Raw genomic sequence first — 15,539 nt, 5'->3', positions numbered from 1 at the left:
GGGACGTTCAAGTTGCCGTTTGTACTGAGGGTCAGATAAGAAAGAAGCTGACATGGTGTAATGGGCAAGTTTCCTTCCTTCTAACGGAGCTCTGCTATGGGAAACTCATTTCTACGTGGTTCAGGTGTATTCTACCCAGGTCTGGCCAATCAGAGTGAATCCCTAATCACAGACTAGTTGGTGAATAGCATGGAGCCCGGGGTTGCTCCTCTCCAGGACTTCTTTGCTGTATGTGTATGGAAGGGAGGATGGGGAGGAACCCAGGAGGCAGGAGGGAATCAGAGGTCCCAACCATCCTACTGAGTCATGGGATTGGGTCATGTCCTAACTGAGATCAACGAGCGAGGGCAAAGGGGTCAATCTGAGATAGCGACAGGACCAACGTTCAAGACAGTATCCTGTTCACCACCTCCAGCACCGCATACTTTTTGGAAAAGGTAAAACGTATGTAAACCATGTAGACCATAGAATACGGCATTTGCTGAAAATTTATCTGGAAGAATAACAATTGGTTATCCTTGAAAAGCTGCACTTTTGAAACTCTTTTTTAATACTGTTTGAATATTGTATGGTAGGTAAATAGTACGTGGGAAGGAAAAAAGTTTTAAATGCTTTTTTATTATGATGCAAACTGCTAAAACACCTTGTTAATGTTACATCATGCTTATAAAATAAAAAACATTACACAGAATACAAGGATTTTTATTTGAAATAGATGCTATTTCTCAAAAATCAAATTAAAGTTAATTTTTTTCCCCTTACGGTCTTTTTCATGGTCCACAAGTATAAAATAAAGGTATTTTTCTAAAAGTTTGATTCAGGTCCTTTCCCCAGGCATAAATACACTCCTTTAAACTACACATCATTAACAGAAGTGCTCTAGGTACCAGGTCTATGTGCCAAAACAAGCAGCAGACAGCACAATAATCTAAGCAGAGTTCAACGACGACACTTTAAGCTGTCAACCTTAGTAATCCTCCGGCAAATAAATGTGCTACATTTTATTTAGTCCATGAAGTAATTTACACACTCAATGAAACAGAAGCTTCTTCTGTGAAAGGAAAAAGCCCCAAATCCCAAATTTCCATGACTTACCAGTGATGCTGATAATTCAGTAACATGCTTTTTTTCAAGAATTCTAACTTTTGTTTGTCTTCAGCTTTCTCTGTATGGTATGTTTTTGTACAAACAAGCTTACACGTCTCCTCCTTCTTAAATGTAAACTGTATTAAAAATAAAGTGGAAAGCAAATTAAAATAACCAGGTCCTTCACACCTATAACATAGAGTAAAAGCAAACCATTCTCATTAAGAGCATTAATATTGATAATAAACATAAAAGCTCCTCATAGCTCAATCACATTTAAATTTCATTCTTACTGTTTCTCTAAAAACCTGTCATCAATATTTCTTTTGAAAATAAGTTTTTATCTTTGATAATTCCAACTTACCGATTTTTAAATGTAAATGAGCCCTCAGAGAGGAAAAAACCCACATGGAGAACAAAACAACACCTGTCTCTCCATAGTAACGTCTCCTACGGCTTTCAAGTAATAAACAGACAAGTTTTTATGTCTGTATATTCATTCAGTGGGTATTTGTTAAGTGCCTCCTATGCACCAGGTGATGGGCGGTTCAGCAGTGAACAACAGACTGTGATGACATGAGAAAAAGCCAAATCTGGCTATCCAGAATCAGTATAAACGTGATTCTTTTTACTCACAACTGAAAAGACTGTCCATTTTCAAGATGTCATGAATAATGAAGTTCAAACAAAAATTGACAATTTTTTAAAACAAAGTTTAAAAACTAAGTAAGGAGTCCTCCAACTCTGGGGTTGAGGACTTATTTGAGAGCATGAACACATACACACGTATTATTCACAACATATTATATCATATAGGCTTACTTTACCAGGGGCTACTTAGGTCTTAATTTAACAAATCTATTTCCAAGTTTTTAGGACTCTGCTTTTGCTGCTTTTTTCACCCCACCCCCGGGTAGTCACAGAGTTCACTCCCTTAACTTGCTTCAAGTCTTTTGCTCAAATGTCACATTCTCAGGTGAGACTTTCTCTGGCCTATTTAAAATTGCAAATTCTAAAAAAAATAAATAAATAAAATTGCAAATTCTCCATCCACCTTCTTCCTTGATTCATCTTCAACAGTTCTTTCATCAGCAACAGACACGCTATGTATTTCAGCAATTCGTTTCTTTCTCCCCATCAGAACACAAGATCTACAAGGACCGAGATTTCTCTCTCGTTCACACCTAACTCAGTGCCCAGCATGTGAAAGGCATCAGCGGCTGTGTTAACTGAGTGAATGCGAGTGGTCAGATGTGAGACTTTCTGATCCTATGATAGGTAGCTCCAGCTTCACCTAATGCATAAGATGTCCTGCACTGTTTCTTCCTGACCTCAACAGAAGTCATAGATAAAAGACGGCAAAGCAAGTTTGGGGTTTGTTCTGTTGCTGGCTGTTACCACTGCTCTTACTACAGATCTAAAATAAGGCAAAATTCTTTGAAAATAATGGATAAAGAATCAATACTGAAATCAATACTGAAAAATATGTCAATACATTTATGGTTGGCTTGGGGGGAAAATACCTGATATTTTAGTCTATGTTTCTGTTAACCTATGCCTAGATCTTAAGAAATGCCTGCTCTGTCTCTTTAAGAAAAAATTTGAAAAAAAAAAAAAAAGAAAAAGAAAAAATTTGTTTTAGCACAAATCTTGATCCTAAAAAATTCTAGAAAACTTATAGAAAATGTTAGGTGCATATTCTTTCTCCATTTTAGAATGCTCCTTCTGTTCTTCTATTTTACCTCAACTCCTAGGACAAAATTAAACCTGAAAAGCATTAGGCCTAAAAGAAGGATTTTTTGCATAAGCCAAGGCACAGTCTTTATATACAAAGAACCCTGAGTAGAATCCTACTAAAGAAGTAATCTGCCTTTAAAGTCTGCACCAAAGGGAACAAAACTTCTCTATGGACCTCAATATTCTACTGTTTACTGTCAGAGACTCTGGCTGCCCTTCAAGTTCACTGACGGTGTTACTTACTGATGCTCTTCCCACCTTCCATCATTTCCCAAGGTCAAGGCATATAAACAGAAAGATGGGGCTGAGAGACTAAGGGAGGATTTTCAGGCAGTTATACAATTTATATAAAACCACTCTCTGCTATAAAAAGAATGTGACAATTCCCAAAGTAATCTCAACATACTCACAGCAGGGAAATGTCACACAGTTAGTGTGCTTGCCCCATTCACTATCGCTCATGTCCATATATTCTGAGTTCCTTATTTCCTAGTGACTTCATCTCATCAGGCATTCAAATCTGTCTGAAAAAATTTTTAATTTCTGGCATCTTTGCAGTAGAAAATCTCAAAATATTTTAAGATGACATACTCATGGTCGAAAACTATCAACCTGCAGTGAATTAAACTTGTACAATTATATGTGTTCCTCTCAGTGCTGCATAGTGTTGGGGTAAGAGGTTAGTGGGACTAATCTAGGCATGAGGATTTGCTGGACAGATGCTCAATGTAGTAACTGCCAAGGGAGATGGATGGTGGTGCTCAGTGAGCAAACAAGGAAGGAAGCTAATCATGGAAAGAAGGGACACCAAGAGAGGAAGCTGTGAGGCTGGGGGATTAAAACCCGGGGTCAAGTTACAGCCAGTAACATGCGTGTGCTCAGCACGCACAGACGCCCAAGCAGAAAGTTAAAGAAAAATGCACAGTGCAGAACAGTATTTTAAAACATAAATACACACATTTAATTCTATTTATATGTGCTCGCAAAAATGGAATATTTCAGGAAAGGTTAACAAGAAACTGTGATGTGGAACACGGGCAGAAGAGAGGAGAGAAACTTACTTTTCATTTTATATTCTTTGTACCATTTAGCTTTGTATATGGTGATATATTATTATTATAAATGAGTTTAATTTTTCTAAAAGAGCTCCATTATACCTTGTGCAGCAGGAGAGCAGATACATATATATAAACTGAACAGGGGACTGTGAATTCAGAATGATAATAGGCTTAAAAGATAACAAATTTAAAAGGCAGACTAATTCTGGATGATGATGAAGTACATACACAGAAGAGAATATCTTATATTGTCCTTATAGCTTGGTTTAACTGAAGTCCTAAAAATGCATCAAAGATGTACCTCAAATATACCTTCACTGGTCAAAATAGAATTGTTCACTTCCCCACAAGCCAATGGGAAAGCTGAAGCAGTGCTCTAAGAGCTAACAGGGAAAATCTAGGAATACTGTTCCCAAAGAGGAGGAGGGTAGTATGGAGAATCATGACTGAAGCGGGATTCTGGATCCCTCTGCAAAGTGAGCCAGGGGGTCTGAGCACTCTTATCATTGACAATACTGACTGGAGGAATGTTCCCTAGGACAAACTTACTCATGACATATTGTGAAAGGGGAAGGATCTTTTTAAACTGTGACTTTAGAAGTTATTTCTGGATGCAAAAGAGAAATGAATTCCTTCTTAGTAAATTACCACAGGCTTTTCTGTAAGGGGGGGAGGGGGAAAGATGCATCTAAATGACGTTTATATAACACTGTATACAAACCTTATACGGTGATGGTTCAATTCTTTCCCCAAATAATACCTGACCCAGATTTTCAGATGGCCGTTTTCCTTCTGATGCTTGGCAAAAATCAAACCTGCAGACAAGAATATTTAAGCTTTTAAGTGAAAAAGGAAGCAATGAGATACCAAACCCCTAGCCAGCCTAGAGGACAGATTAGGTACTATCACTCCAGCAGCTCTAGTAGATGAATAAGAAATATATTCCTACTCCAAGTTCCATGTACCACATCTCCTCAAAACAAAACAAAAATCGGAAAATTATGCCTTATAACACTTTGATTTTCAAATAATACTTTTATTAAGATATAAATGATAGAATTTTAAAAATTGACACAGTACAATTTATTATTATTCATTCCAATGATAAAATTATTTACATCCTATTCTTCAGGGGAATTCTGCATAACTTACCTCCCCTTGTTATCTTTCTAATCCAGATATTCACTTAATGACCTTTCAAGATGTGTCAAATTTACATTTACATCTGTCAAATTTACCTGTCTCATCATGGCCAACATGAAAAGCATGGCCAGACAGACCCTCTGAGAAAACAAGAGTCATGCAGAAGCCATGACCAGTCAGCTAAAAGCTTTTCTCTATAATTTCCTGATATTACTAATCATATTTGTTTGAACATTACAGCCAAATTTCAGCCCTGCTATAGAACAGTAAAGGGCAGTACTGTGTTCACTACGGTTGAGACCAGCACAATGACTACAGACTAGTTAGAGCCGTAAGAGGAAGATGAATCTGGAGTGATAAAAACTAGAGCTAGGAAGTCCCCTAATGAAGATTTTCCATCTACTGGATGTAAGAGATCCACTGAGTTTTCCCAAGAATATTCACAAAAATTTAAGGAGAGAGATTTGTTTACTTAACAAAAACTAGGAAAAAAGTCTCCAACAGTTACATAAATTGTGGTCCATTCGCTCATGAACTCTGTATCCTCCTCTTATCCATGTTTAAGATTACAAATTCTCATAGGATTATCTTAAATTTTTGTGTATTTTTCTACAGTAAACATTTTTTTTCAAAACTTAGATAATGCAGAAATTTAGAAGCCAACGAAAATTCAGAAACTGTATTTTACACCCAATATGGTACACAGTGCTCAAATTTAAAAAAAAAAAGTATATTTATGCAGAATTTTTTATAATATCCCAAAAATGGAAATAATGAAATGTTCATAAACAGAGAATTAGTGAAACAAAGCATAAATAGACTTCACACGATCTCTAAAAAGGGATAATAAACAGCTACTAAAAAGACTGAGGCAGCTGGGTATTAACATAGAAAAGTTGTCCACAATAGATTCAGTGAGAAAAACAAGGTGCAAATAAAATATATAAACCTACTTTTATTTAAAACAAAAATGTGTCAGGTACATTAGAATATGCAGAGAAAAAAATGCAGGGGGCAGACAACAAAGCAGTTTTTCCTGGGGACTGATTATGTGGGACACAAGGATTTTGATTAAAACTATGTGGGTTTTTTAATAATCAAAAAAATTAAAGAAAGCAAGATGGCTATTTGTCCATCAGGTAAAAAGGAAGTCCACGGTCCACAGTTTCAGTTGGTGTTGCAAAGCAACATCAAGAGACCACATCCCACGTTGTAAACCTACTTCAGAAATAAAGAATACCCCCTTTAAAAATGTTTTCAGGCCCTGTACATTTTTAAAATGCGTGTGAACTTACCACTAACTGTGGAAAAGTAAAGTTCTAAATGCATAAAATCCTGATGAGACACAAAATTTCGTATGAAAACCAAGCCGAGAAACTTACGCTGTATATTCATAAGGAAGAACAGATTCCACTGAGTCAAGCCTGTTCACGAATAGTTCTATTTCAGCCTGAAAATGAGAAAATACAGAATGAGAATATAAGCAACTGGAGACCAAAACTTAGGTCATGCCTAGAACTGAAAAGGAATTTGACTTTTGAAATGTGAAATTTTATGATATCCAACTCACTTTAAAGAGTTCTCTTATAAATCCATGCACTGAGTAGATTTATATGCATTTAAATTACAACGAAATAATTCTGAGCGCCAAAGAATTGATGCTTTTCAACTGTGGTGTTGGAGAAGACTCTTGAGAGTTCCTTGGACTGCAAAGGGATCAAACCAGTCAATCCTAAAGAAAATCAGTCCTGAATATTCATTGGACAGACTGATGCTGAAGCTCCAATACTTTGGCCACCTAATGCGAAGGACTGCCTCATTGAAAAAGACCCTGATGCTGGGAAAGATTGAAGGCAGGAGGAGGAGGAGACGACAGAGGATGAGATGGTTGGAGGGCATCACCAACTCGACGGACATGAGTTGAAGCAAGCTCTGGGAGTTGGTGATGGACAGGGAAGCCTGGCGTGCTGTAGCCCATGGGGTCGCAAAGAGTTGGACATGACTGAGTGACTGAGTGACTGAACTGTCTGGCTAGTTTTCAGCTGCAAATGTCTCCAATATTTTCTAAATGTTTTCAATATGTTCTAAAATTTTCTAACAAATGTAATAAGACATTTAAAATAAATCATTCACCACATCTATATAGATTGTTTTTTTTTAAATCTGGTTTTCATGTCCAGTTTCATTCTGTAGCAAAGATAATTTTTAAACAATTAAAAAAAAAAAAACATTCTCACAGCATTCAAGCATTGAAAAAATGTTGTCAGCAAGAAGAAAAAGAGAAATGGACGCAGCCAAGAAATATTTTGAAAATAAATTTGACAGGACTTTGATTGCTGTGTGTGTGAGAGAGAGAAAGAGAGAGTAAAGATAAGAGTTTAAAAATGTCTTAAGTTTAAAGACCAGAGACAAATTACTTGTCCAAGTTTCTGATTTGGACAAGTTAAAAAAAAAGGACACCGGAAGAGGATTAGGTCTGGGGGAAGAGATCATGAGTTTGCCTTTAGATATGTTTTGTTTGAAGTGCCTTTGAGATATCTAAGTGTAGGAGGATAAACAGTCATGGCATTTATTTTTAAAAATCTGAAGATATGAATTTGAGACACATTTTTAACTAAGCTGAGATACTACTAAACTTGGGCCAAAAAATTGCAAAAGCTATATATAACATCTGTGGATCTTTGAAATGTGAAGTGGTTATAGCCTTTTAAAAAGCAAAATATTAATACATAAAATCTTCCACCCACCACTCCTACTTATGAGAACTTACCCCCTAGAAATAAAATCAACCATGCACAAGAGACCATATATAAGAATGTATATTGCAGACTTGTCCACTAAAAAACTAGACACATATCACAGTATGCCTATTGATAGAAAATTAGCTATTAAACATCATCGGACTATTAAAGAAATAAAAAGAAATGCCAGGTAGGTTAACAAATTTTCAGATCAACTGTCCTAGAAATACAATCTCATGCTCTTAAGCAGACAGCAGATGGACAACGACAGCATGGTTTAGCTTTGGAGGACAGCTTTAAAGGATCAACTTGAGAATGCTAACTACAAAGGCAGTAACAGAGAAGAAATTCATGAAGACCAAATAAAGTTTAACAACAGGGCAGAAACAGCAAAGCTGAATGAACTTCCTAGGAAACCTGGGCTAACTTAAAGCCACGCCTGCCTACTGAAGCTCCCTGAATTTCTCCAAGGCATATCTTAAGTTCCATAGAACCCCACATACCCCTCTCCCAATAGTGTGGCTCACTGTTACTCAGGACAGAATTCTTCAGTTGAAAATGTCAGTAAGTAAATTGTGCTCTGAAGTACTTTTGGTGCTAATCAAAAACAAACAAACAGGAGCTGTTTACCTGTATTTTATAGGCTCAGATCACTATGGCTGCCTCTCTGACCATGAGGCTACCTGCAAGTGCATAAAGCCACATCTCCCATTTTGATCTCATTTACTAGCGCTGTCAGCAGTCCTCTATACCTGTCAAAACCCCAAAAGTGAGACAAGATGTTCAATGTACAAAAACTAATACACTATCATTGAAAAAATACCAAAACAGTGGGCAAGAGTAGACCTCTGGGGCCTCTTTGCCTGGGTTCAAATTCCAGGCTCCACTATTTATCCTTGATTAAATTATTTAACATCTCAGTTTCCTCATGGGTGCTTCAGTTTCTTTATCTGCAAAATGGGGATAATAGTTATTTCTCTCACAGAGGTATAAGGATTTAACATTTATAAAGTACGTCAAACAGTGCCTAATACATGAAGTGCCATGAATCTGTTATATTAAAAAAACCAAATAAATGTAATGATACTCAGAATATGGAAGCCCAAACTACACTGCACACCCACTAAAATGCTCTTCCAGTATTCATGATCAACAATGGAAGACATCAGCCTCTGAACACAGTACTGGAACAGTAGCACATAAACCCCCTAAAACTGTACTCAAATAAAATGACAACTCAATGGCAACACTGTCTCAAACACAAAAAAAGGTTAACTGTCTCCTTGTGTAAAATATTCAAGAATGTATCACTGGTCATTTTGGCTAAGAAGACAATTAGGGCATGATATTTTAACCTTACAGATTCAGTAATTATCACAAATATTTGTAACTGTTTTGAAGGCAAAATTTCCAGATGACAGCTTACTCTGCCAAAATAATTTTCACTAATTGTAAGGGGGTCAACACTGCTTCATAGCAGATATACCAGAATACTTCATAGGTACACCAGAATCCAAGCACTCACTTAATATTATCTTATGAGAAATAAAAGCTCCTAAAAAGTTAATCCAGTTCACATCTTTACATTTCTTTCCAGGAAGGAATGTAGCTACTGTATTCTATACAACTTTTTATGTTTTGAGTCTCAAAATCCCCAGAGCCACATTTTCATCACAGAAGCTAACTTCCTTGTGCTACGATTAAGTACACTCCTTACTCTCGACCTTGTTCAGTACAAAGTGATTAAAAACACAGACTCTGAAGCCAGGCTGCCTGGGTTTAAATCCTGACTCTGACATTTACTAGCTGTGGATCCTGGACAAGTTGTTTCACTTCCCAGGGCCCTGGTTTTTTCATTTGTAGAATGAAGGTAATACTCTCTGCTACAAGTGGTTTCTGAGAAGATTCAAGAACAGAGCCTGTCACAGAGTACTATGTAAGTATTATCAAGCAGCAATGTCCAAGAGACTTTAAGCAATGATGAAAACAGCCTTATTCGCACTGTCAAATTCAGTAGGTACCAGTCACACAAGACCATCGGTCAGTCACTTGAAATGTGGTCAGTGCAGCTGAAGATCTGAATTTAAATTTTTATTTAAAATTTTACATTTAAGAGGTCACAGGAGACTAATGGCTTATATATAGGACAGCATGGTAATGGAAAAAAAAATAAAATGTTGCTTAGTACCCTTTATATAGCCTTTAGTCATGACAAACTTTTCTTTACCTGGAAAAATAACTCAAATGTTAGTCTATCCCAGACGCTGGCAAATTTTTTCCCCCAAAGAGCCAGAGAGTAAATATTTTAGGCTTTTCTGGACAGTCTCTGCGATCGTAGTGCAAAAGCAGGCACAAACATTACAGAAGTGAATTAGCCTGGCTGCAGTCCAGTAAAACCATTTATGGGCACTGAAATGTGATTTTCATGTAATTTTCACTCATCTCTAAATATTATTCTTTTAAAATTTTTTTTCTAATCACTTAAAAATGTAAACACAATTCTTAGATCAGGACCCTACAAAACAGAAAGCAAGCTGACTGGACTCCTAGAGTTCAGCCCCGAGCTCTGTTTTCCAGGCAGTTTTCAATGTTCTTTCAATGCCCATCTTTGGAAACCCAAAACAGGGCAAAAGGTTCAGAGATCTGATGCCATTAAAAAAAAAAAATTAGGACACTGTTGAAGAGCATATAAATTTAGAGTAAAAGTTTTTTCCATTTCCACTTAATGGATGAGGCAAGATATCTTCCTAGTCTATGATGTTCTCTCTGAAGTTTCATGGTACATCTCTTGGCTGTAGGATTATAAGACCGAAGGAAAACCCTATTCTCATTTTCTGACTTCTCTCATCTTTCCTTTGAGTCTTAATCTTTAAAAACGGAAAGGTCTTAATCTTCTGAATTGTCATATCTCCTTGATCATGCCAACTGCTTTTCACAGGACCTTGCCCTACTCTCATATCTTTCTTAAAAGGTGTACCATTGAGAATTATAGGCAGAATTCAAGATACAGACATCAAAGTTTCATATACGTATAGGATGACATTGTTACTTTTCATTAGCCTTTCTGGCCAAAAGCATAAATTCTTCAATGGCACTCTTCATCTCTTTTTTAAGTTTTATAACTGATAGTTTAGAGCTCATCACCTCAAAGATATACTTTTTAACTCTTTTCCTTCAAATATACTTTCTTAACTTACCCATGACCAAATTTACTACTCTTTGTTTCATATAACTTTAAGAGAGCTTCTGGAAGTATATTCCCAGTGGCTTTTTATTACTACAAGAGCTTAAACATTTCACATCTTTCTTTTTGCAAATTTAAGATCCAAATTAGCCTCAGATACTTCTGGAAGTCTGTCTCCCCTTTTACCATTCCCCATGGTTTATTCTCCAAGCCAGGCTTCAACAACACATGAACCGTGAACTTCCAGATGTTCAAGCTGGATTTAGAAAAGGCAGAGGAACCAGAGATCAAATTGCCAACACCTGTTGGATCATCGAAAAAGCAAGAGTTCCAGAAAAACATCTATTTCTGCTTTACTTACTATGCCAAAGCCTTTGACTGTGTGGATCACATCAAACTGTAGAAAATTCTTAAAGAGATGGGAATACCAGACCACCTGACCTGCCTCTTGAGAAATCTGTATGTAGGTCAGGAAGCAACAGTTAGAACTGGACATGGAACAACAGACTGCTTTCCAAATAGGAAAAGGTGTATGTCAAGGCTGTATGTTGTCATCCTGCTTATTTAACTTATATGCAGAGTACATAAAGAGAAACACTGAGCTGGATGAAGCACAAGCTGGAATCAAGACTGCTGGGAGAAATATCAATAACCTCAGATATGCAGATGACACCACCCTTATGGCAGAAAGCGAAGAACTAGAGTCTCTTGATGAAAGTGAAAGTGGAGAGTGAAAAAGTTGGCTTAAAGCTCAACATTCAGAAAATGAAGATCATGGCATCTGGTCCCATCACTTCATGGCAAACAGATGGGTAAACAGTGGAAACAGTGACAGACTTTCTTTTCTTAGGCTCCAAAATCACTGCAGATGGTGACTGCAGCCATGAAATTAAAAGATGCTTACTCCTTGAAAGGAAAGTTATGACCAACCTAGACAGCATATTCAAAAGCAGAGACATTACTTTGCCAACAAAGGTCCATCTAGTCAAGGCTATGGTTTTTTCCAGTAGTCATGTACGGATGTGAGAGTTGGACTATAAAGAAAGCTGAGCACCAAAGAATTGATGCTTTTGAACTGTGGTGTTGGAGAAGACTCTTGTGAGTCCCTTGGACTGCAAGGAGATCCAACCAGTCTATCCTAAAGGCAATCAGTCCTGAATTTTCATTGGAAGGACTGATGCTGAAGCTGAAACTCCAATACTTTGGCTACCTGATCCAAAGAACTGACTCATTTGAAAAGACTGATACTGGGAAAGATCGAAGGTGGGAGGAGAAGGGGACAACAGAGGATGAGATGGTTGGATGGTATCACCGACTCAATGGACATGAGTTTGAGTAAGCTCTGGGAGTTGGTGATGGACAGGGAGGCCTGGCGTGCTGCAGTCCATGGGGTTGCAAAGAATCGGACACAACTGAGTGAATGAACTGAACTGAACTGATGGTTTACTCCCTACTTCACTCCCCTTTAGGAAACCCACAACACTTTAAATTCCAGTTTAACCTTTTAAAAAAACTATCTTGTCACAACTTTAGAAATCAAATTCACTGGCTTCCTCTAAGTCTACTTTAAATCTCTGAATCAAGCTCTAGAAGCCAGGAAAATTTCTCTTCTAGACATCCTGCTAGTCTTCTGTTTATAAAATTTAGCATCATTTAAACTGATTATAACCACACTTACTCCATCTCAGGCTAGAGCCCAAAGACTCACACACTCTCCCTCGTTATTTTCTTAGTTGTACATTACTAGTTTTTATCCATCTCACACTTGGCATTTTGTCTAGTAACAACATCCCATTAAATTTACCTATCAACTTTTCCTTACCTGGTAAAGTAGCTTCGAATTCTACTCCTAATAACAAAAATGTTAACATCACCTAAGAAACATATTTCATTCTTGGTTTATGATTTATAAGGATGTCTACAATTTGTGGAGGGCTGTCCACAAAATTTTCCAAAACAGCAAAAAAAAAAAAAAAATCCTTCCCACAAATCTTTCATCTAAACAAAAACTAACACACAACATACAAATAGAGAACAAAACTTCAGTATGGAGGGAGAATAGAGTTAGACTTCTGGATTCATTTCAAATCCTAGGTCTATTGTTAATAAACATGTGCTTATGGGCAAGTAATTTTGAATGTGAAGAATGAATGATGTAATAATAAAAAAGAAAACAATACAGGTTCATAGTTGTCACACAGTAACTAATAAATTAAATGTCTAATTGGGAGCTCTGGTGGCTCAGCAGCAAAGAACTTGCCTGCCAATTCAGGAGATAGGGGTTCAATCCCTGGGTGACGAAGATCCCCTGGAGAAGGGAATGGCAACCCATTCCAGTATTCTTGCCTGGGAAATCCCATGGACAGTAGGCTAGAGTCCGTGGGGTCACAAAAGAGTTGGACACGACTTAGTGACTAAACTATAACAATAAATGCTTAACTGTAAGCTAAAGATCGCTATTACTGTCTATTATTTAAGAGGAACTGGACCTTCTTCAATCTATATACCTATCAGTGTAGGGATAACCTTGAGGGTTTCTGGGAGAGGCTGTCCCATCTCCCGCTCATTAAAGATACTAAGGACAGTGGCTTCTCATTTACTGTTTATGCCTATTCATTACTCCCTTCTTGGCTATTAGTCTAGGGAAGGGGAAGGTAATAATTATCAAGCACAACTCTCATAATAACCTTACGACCTAGGGATTACTTGCTCTGCTTTAAGACAAAGAAAAAAGTTCAAAAACTGGACTGCTGGTTCAGAAAAGCAAGTAATGAACTGCTGCTACCACTTTTAATTTCTGCTGCTCTCAGTCCTCCATTTTTCTCCTTCTGACACTTTTCCAATTACTTTTACAGGAAAGTTGGTCCATCATTGATATCACCACTAAATTATGGACCTTTCCCTGTCATTTGATGAACTAATCAAACACATCTTGGCTATTCAGTTCCTCTTGGCTATTTTTGTAGCACTTTCATTCATCCTACCTTTTTTACATTGTGAGATTTTGAAAATTTAAGACATCTCATTTAAAACATTCTAAGGGAACTTCCCTTATAGTCCAGTGGTGAAGACCATGGCAGGAGGTGAGAGTTCGATGCCTGGTGGAGGAATTAAGATCCCACGTGCTCTGGGCATGACAAAAGAATGTTTTTTAATTAAAAAAATTAAAAAATAAAGCACAATAAGAACTGTAAATTAAAATGAATGATACCTTTTCACACAGAATATAGCAACTTACAATATATTTGTAAATATGCTACATTTATAACACTCTATTTTAAACACTGACTGTTACAATCAAACAAGGAATCTCAAAAGTATTATAAGTATCATAAAAATAGTATTACTAGATCTTCATAATACGACAGTAGGATAAATGTTAAAAATCACAAGAAAGGAGAAAGGAATTAAGACTGCCAGTGAGTGTATGTGGTTTCATGAAGGGCAAAAGTACGCTACAAACATGACATTTGTCTCTAAAAAATGTTAAGTGCACACATAGATAAAACAAACAGAAGAAAATTTAAACAAACGTTGGTTCTAGAGGGCTAAGCGGTGGATATACTGATCATTATTCTTTCAACTCTTCTGAATTTTGAAAATTGCTGCAGTTAAAAGTTGGAAAAAGAAAAGGCTTTAAAGATAAGAGTGGACTTCAGTCATATTATGAAGTGACAGAAGCCAAATGAAAGCGATAAGAAATAAAGATGAAAGAGTAAAATTTAGTGTGGAAACATGTCAGAAGCAGGAAGGATGACTTCAAAAGAAGTAATAAATTGGGGGAAATACTAAAATTTGCAATGCATGTGAAAACCAAAGAACACTTACAACGACAAATCCTGAAAAACCATGAGAAATTCATTCAATCAACACATTTATTCAAAGCCCATAATGTCCTGTATTAGACACTGTGAATGCTATAATAAAATAAAACGCATGAATGCTTTGCCTTTTAAAGAATTTATAATCCAGGTGTGGGAGAGAGGGCATTCATTGAAGGAAGTAAAAGAAAAAAGTGACAAAGCTATTTACGTGTTCTGGGGGTAGCTACTGGGAGTTAGTTTTCTAAATCTATGGGATTTAGTTTGCTTTTTTATTAAAATGGCAATCGCTATAAGAGAGCAGTATTTGATTAACTTTAGGGTCATTTTTCATTCTAAACATCTTTATTTCGCATCCCTACATTAATTAAATACATTTCCATCTGGAAATTTGCCTTAGAGATCGCCAACTCCTGAAGAGTCTTAAGGTTACTTTCAACATCCCCACTTTCAGACTGCCCCAAGATGAGTTATTACAAGCATGAAAAGTTGTGACAACATAAGAAAGGTACAGAGTAATCCTAAAGCAAGACACAGACAAAACAAGACTGATTACAACACCACCCTAAGAAATCTTTTATGAAAATATTTTTATAGAGAGTTCTATCATCTCCCTTCTAAATCCTTCTCCTCCCAAACGTACAATTTTATTTCTAGTCCCCATCTGCCCATTCCACTTCTGACACCAACTTTGGTTACAACTGCTGTTGCTAAGTCGGTTCAGTCGTGTCTGACTCTGGGCGACCCTACGGGATTCTCTAGGCAAGAA

At 36.9% G+C, this 15,539-nt stretch overlaps 1 protein-coding gene across 1 annotated transcript in view; it reads right to left on the bottom strand.

Annotated features, from left to right (window-relative positions):
• The window catches only part of TM9SF2 (transmembrane 9 superfamily member 2), a 51,603-nt gene that overhangs the window by 28,174 nt on the left and 7,890 nt on the right, over positions 1–15,539 (bottom strand). Inside the window, exons 2-4 of the mRNA XM_027557890.1 lie at positions 6,407–6,474; positions 4,603–4,696; positions 1,096–1,223 (exon numbers count right to left, since the gene is read on the bottom strand). Coding sequence (XP_027413691.1) covers positions 1,096–1,223; positions 4,603–4,696; positions 6,407–6,474 — 290 coding nt within the window. The remainder of the gene's footprint in view (positions 1–1,095; positions 1,224–4,602; positions 4,697–6,406; positions 6,475–15,539) is intronic.

This window comes from Bos indicus x Bos taurus, chromosome 12, assembly GCF_003369695.1.
Source record: "Bos indicus x Bos taurus breed Angus x Brahman F1 hybrid chromosome 12, Bos_hybrid_MaternalHap_v2.0, whole genome shotgun sequence".
In the NCBI taxonomy this organism is placed as follows: domain Eukaryota; kingdom Metazoa; phylum Chordata; class Mammalia; order Artiodactyla; family Bovidae; genus Bos; species Bos indicus x Bos taurus.
The sequence above is the reverse complement of the archived record's forward strand: the minus strand, read 5'-3'. Positions and strand labels throughout refer to the sequence as shown.